Raw genomic sequence first — 5,434 nt, forward strand, 5'->3', positions numbered from 1 at the left:
TATGTTGGCATGGAATTCGATGATCTAGAAGAAGCATATAAAGTCTACAATGACTATGCCTACAAAACAGGGTTTGGCATAAGAATAGGAAACACAAAATACAAGATAAAGACGCAATGTACCAAAGGATACAATACTGAACAGGGTGTTCGAGTGCGTCCATACTGGGAAAACTTCTGCTGCAACTCAAGGAAACCGAAACAGAAAAGATTCTGCTGCAAATATGATGGATAGTCTAGTTGACATGAGCAGCTTCACCGCGGAGAAACAATCAAAAAATAAAGGGCTGCAGATGGACCTGTCTGATACAAGGCAACAAAACTGACTGTTGCACTACGATTGCAAAGCACATATGCATGTTGGCAAGCGAAACGGTCGTTGGACAGTGATAGTTTTCACAGAGGATCACACACACCCTATGGTGAAGCAACTAGGGCGACGCAGATATTACCGCTCACATAGGAAGGTGCCAGAAGAGGACTTTCAGTTGCTGCAAACCTTGCATAATCAGAACATTAGTACTGCTCAGATTATGGGGTGCCTAGGAAATGTTCGTGGTGGTGACCTGAGGACATTGGGTTATGTGAAGAGAGATGTTTCGAACATAAGAACAATGCTTCGTAATGATGTCTCGCTGCGAGACATGAGTCTGACAATTGAGTACTTTGAAAAAAGAAAAGCTGAAAGCCCGAGCTTCTTTTATGCAACACAACTGGATGAGAATAATGCTGTAAGGGCTCTGTTCTGGGTGGACGGGAGAACTAGGTCGTTGTATCCAAAGTACAAGGAGTGTGTCTTTTTTGACACTACCTTCTGTACTAATAGATACAATATGCCTTTTGCGCCAATAGTCGGGATAAATAACCATACACACACAATTGTGTTGGGCTGTGCTTTGCTACCTGATGAAACATTTGAAACATTCAAGTGGGTTTTTGAAAGGTGGATGATGGCGATGAATCAAGTGGCGCCTGATCATATAATGACAGATCAAGATCAGCAAATTGGTAATGCAATATCCAAAGTTTTCCCTCACTCAATACACAGATGTTGCTTCTACCATGTGGTGAACTTGGCGAGAAGGAAACTCGGTCCAAAATTAGTTGATGGGCACCCTTTTGCTGATGCTTTCTATTCCTGCATATATGGGACAGATTCACCTGAACAATTTGAATACTGCTGGAAGCACATGCTGCAAGTACACTCAATGTCTGAAAACAAACACCTACAAAACATGTGGGACAGTCGAAAAAAATGGGCACCTGTCTATTTCAGGCACAGATTCTTCCCTTTTACATCTACAACTGGAAGATCTGAAGGGCTGAATTCGTATTTCAAAAAGCTAGTTCGACCAAGTGAATCCGTGTGGAATTTTGTGCAACAATATGAATTGTGCCAGAACTTGATGCTAGATCGTGAAGATAATGCAGGTTTCACCATGGAGACAACAGGGAGACCTCTTTGGGGAAGGTTAGATATATCCAACTTCCTCATGATGCAACTTTAGATTTGTTCATATATGCTTGCAGCAATGAAATGTAATAATATATATCTACAAATATCTAATAGTTGTTTATGTTTGCAACTATCATTTTCTGAGCATTGAGGCACAATCTCAGAAATTCTACACCCCAGAAGTGTTTGAAAGGTTCCAGAAAATGATTTCGACATCAACAAGGTTTCATCCAATTCATGTTGAAGCAGAAAAGTTGAGTTTCGATCTTATTCCAAACATTGGACTTGATGTTAAAACATATCGAGTTGAAGTTGATGCTGCGGAATCATTGTATAGTTGTGGCTGCAACACATTCGAGATGTGTGGTCTTTTATGCGCACACATCATCAGAGTGATGGTGCACCTAAATGTCCAAGAAATACCAGCAAGGTACTTGCTTCATCGCTGGTCTGCTGCGGCAACAACAACTCCACCAGACCCCGGTGCAAACACAATCAGATTTGGGGTTCCTACAACCAACACACTGAAGTACAATGCACTGTGCAGGAAGATGAACAATCTTGCTTCGGATGCTTGCTACGCTGAAGATACATATGCAATTGTGTCAAGCATGGTTGATGAAGCAGGTAAAATTGTAACTAACATGAGGAGAGCTCGAAATGGAATGCAGCAACAGCCAAAAGATATGCAGCCGGAACAGCATGAAGCAGGACATCAGGGTAATGAAGCACAACAGAAAGCATCAGTAGATGAAGCACAAGGAAGTGGCAACCTGCGAAACCCACCAAGGAACAAACCTAAAGGACGTCCAAAAGAAACAGAAAAGCGACATAAGCCTTTGACCGAGCTAAGAGAAGAAGCAAACAAAAAGAGACAGAAGAAGGCGAGTGAACCCAAGACCAAGAAGGAACCTGCAATGAAGAGGAAGGCAAGGGTGAAAAAATGTCCCTATTGCAATAAAGAAGGTCACGCGATACAAGAATGCACATGGATGAAACTTGCAAGACAAGCTGACGAAGCGAGGGCTGCAGGCGTTGAGTTGAGGTTATAGATGCTGCGATAATGTTAACTACCGAAATGTAGTCAGGTTGATATTATTAGTACATACTTGAAAAATTATTGTAAGAAACACATCTATAGGTTTACACAAAAACTGCAATGCACATCAGATTTGTTTGCTGTTCAGTATGAAATATCTATTTTGGAGCAACCTGTGGTACCATGTAAAGAATTCATACATATGCTTTGAAGGATAAGTGTACCAGACCCTTTACTTTGGTTGAAGCATTAGGTAAATGTATTAGAAGCAGTAATTCTGGTGGTATGACGCACATAGAAAGTGTGTTTGCAGCATGATATTTGTCAAAAACAAATGCTGGGTATTTCTTGGTAGACGATGTTTTAGCATGAGTGTAGCAAAGGAGATTAGTAGCATATAATTGCATTCTTCTGGCATAATTGCATGGACCTCCTATTTGAATCAACAAAAATTAGTGCTCACACATGCTTTTGAAGCAACAGAAAATGTTTTATGTAGCTGATCATGTATGCTTTTGAAGCAACAAAAATTGTAATTTGTAGCTGATCAGCTATGCTTTTGAAGCAACAAAAAAATGTATTTGTAGCTTGTCAGATATGCTTTTGAAGCAACAAAAAAATGTATTTGTAGCTGATCAGCTATGCTTTTGAAGCAACAAAAAAATGTATTTGTAGCTTGTCAGATATGCTTTTGAAGCAACAAAAAAATGTATTTGTAGCTTGTCAGATATGCTTTTGAAGCAGCAGTATATAACTATTAGTGCTCAGATTTTGCTGCACACAAATGAGTAGCATAGGGAAAAACATAGATCTTTGCTGCATTAAAACACAAAATAAAGAAGGTCATGATATATATTGCGAAATATGCATTGTCTCGTCATATTGCATTAACATATGCGTTGAAGACAATGCTTTGTAGTGCACATATAAACGGAGAAATCTAAATGAAGCATCCATCCATTTACACAGCGAAGATCAAAGTTTACATCCGCCCGACAAAAGGACTCCAGAACAACGATCAAACTACAGTAACTCTGCCACAAAAAGACTAGTACTATCAAACTACAGAAACTCCTACTTGGACTGCAACTCAGCATCCATAAGCTTTTCAACCGACTCTGCGTTGTCTCTATTGTTGATCAGACTTGATGCTATGTACTTGCGAAAATCTGGAATGACCTTGTCATCAAACTCTGCCACCACCTTCCCTGTGAAATGGTCCATGAACAGAAGACAGAAGAATCCACAATCAAACCTGTAGCATGAAAATAAAACATGGAAGCAATTAGTGTGTGAGTTGTATGTTTGGGTAACAATTTGGATTTTGCAAAAAAGGCTCTGAAAACAACGAAACTTACGTTGTCTTCTGTTGTGGATGGTCAGGTGTAGACAAGTTGTAAACGGACCAATCAATCTTTGCTAGACCTGACTCATTGACAAGCCTCCTGAAGTTTGTGAACTATGAAGTAACAAAAGCAAGTGTAGTTAGTCATTGATTTTTAATACACATATGCTACATGAACTATTTGTATCACTAACCAGATTATTTGCAGCTTCTTGCAACTTGTTGGTACCATCAGCTTTAAGCAATGAATCAAAAATGTGGTACTGCTTGTGCACAAGATTGACAGAACACACAATCCAGTTGTAGTCTTTCACAACAGGGAAGTACAGCTACGGAACACCATTGAAAAAAAATTGAACCTTCTGAAGTCTACCATAAATGAGATGCAACAGGAAAAACAAGTTACAAAATAAAAAGCTCACGAGGTCATCTTTTAGCATTTTTGACTTGCTGACTTCGGACTTGAAATCTTTCATGCATTCATTTGGATTGAATGTTGCTGGATCGACAATTAGCTTAGACTGAAAAATTCATGACTGTCTTGTTAGATGCTGGATTGAATGTTGCTGGAACAATGTTTGAAAAGTTAAGTCGTGGAAGTACTAACCACCATATGCTGCGAGAATGCATAATTTTTCTTCGCTCGGTTGCTTTTCCCAGCCAATAATGTTGATTCACGGTTGAACTTCTCAGTCCACATATCCATTACCTGGCTATCTAGTGGCATTCGAGGCTTGAGAGAAGCTACAAAGCTTCTGTATGTGCAAAAGTAGCGTCCAATCTGAACAAAAGCTTTGCTGCGAAGAAGCATATATAAAAATATAAAAAGGCCAGTTACATGCTTAGAAGCAAAAAGTTTCATGTAATGAAGCAATACATCTATTATATAATTAAAGTAGAAGACAAACGATGGTGGAGATTAAGCAAAGCAAAACCAATGGCTTAGATTAAAATCGCTATGTCAGGAAAAAAAACGTGCATAACCATGATCCCTTGGAATAAACAGAATAGATATCCGCACCAAGACGTAGTATAAACGATCTATTCAACGGATCTGAAAAGGAAGAAAAAAATCCATTCAATGTATCCCAAACCGACTTCAAATATTCCCTAAACTAACCGGCAAGATCGGAACTGCACATCCGGCCTACGTCAAAACTCCACCCTAACTATCGATGGGATTTCCTACATATAGCGGCCACGACGCGGCGTGTTGGGTAGTTTCTGCGGCCTCGCGTCGTCCGGAGTCGCACCATTGCGGCCGCATGAAAAAGAGCATGGGCGTTGCCGTCGACAACAGAACTAGGGTTTCGTCGGAAATCGAGCATCGGATCTAGGGAATGGCCCCAAAACTTGTGTGTGTCCACATGGAATGCACAAAAGTGATTTGAGATGGTTCTATATCCAAGGCTACCCCCCCAGGTGTGTCCGGCTTCTCGGACAGGGGGTTCCTACACTTAGGCAGATTCTGCATGTATAGGGGGGAACTCTCTCGGAGGTGAACCGGAGAGAAACTTGAGATCATATGTGATGATCCTTGTTTCCACATGTACCTATGACCTAACCAAGCTCAAATGGAGGCATATGCCCACCGG

General features: G+C 40.4%; 1 protein-coding gene across 1 annotated transcript; it reads right to left on the reverse strand.

Moving 5' to 3' along the window:
* Nucleotides 1–3,343: 3,343 nt before the first annotated feature.
* Nucleotides 3,344–4,630, reverse strand: LOC127317183 (putative ubiquitin-like-specific protease 1B). The gene is made up of 5 exons (XM_051347706.2): nt 4,447–4,630; nt 4,262–4,360; nt 4,034–4,168; nt 3,853–3,953; nt 3,344–3,749 (listed from the first exon to the last, which is right to left on the reverse strand). Exons 1-5 carry the CDS (start codon nt 4,564–4,566, stop codon nt 3,569–3,571), a joined length of 636 nt encoding a protein of 211 aa, XP_051203666.2. The 5' UTR covers nt 4,567–4,630; the 3' UTR covers nt 3,344–3,568.
* Nucleotides 4,631–5,434: the final 804 nt, after the last annotated feature.

The sequence above is a fragment of the Lolium perenne genome, chromosome 7 (assembly GCF_019359855.2).
Source record: "Lolium perenne isolate Kyuss_39 chromosome 7, Kyuss_2.0, whole genome shotgun sequence".
Classification (NCBI taxonomy): Eukaryota; Viridiplantae; Streptophyta; class Magnoliopsida; order Poales; family Poaceae; genus Lolium; species Lolium perenne.

Excerpts from the sequence above, each read along its gene's own strand:
- LOC127317183 (XM_051347706.2), bottom strand. The coding sequence starts at position 4,566 with ATGCCACTAGATAGCCAGGTAATGGATATGTGGACTGAGAAGTTCAAC. Across the intron at positions 3,954-4,033 it reads AAGAAGCTGCAAATAATCTG|TTCACAAACTTCAGGAGGCT; the intron begins GTTAGTGATACA and ends GTTACTTCATAG. Across the intron at positions 3,750-3,852 it reads CATCCACAACAGAAGACAAC|GTTTGATTGTGGATTCTTCT; the intron begins GTAAGTTTCGTT and ends TTCATGCTACAG.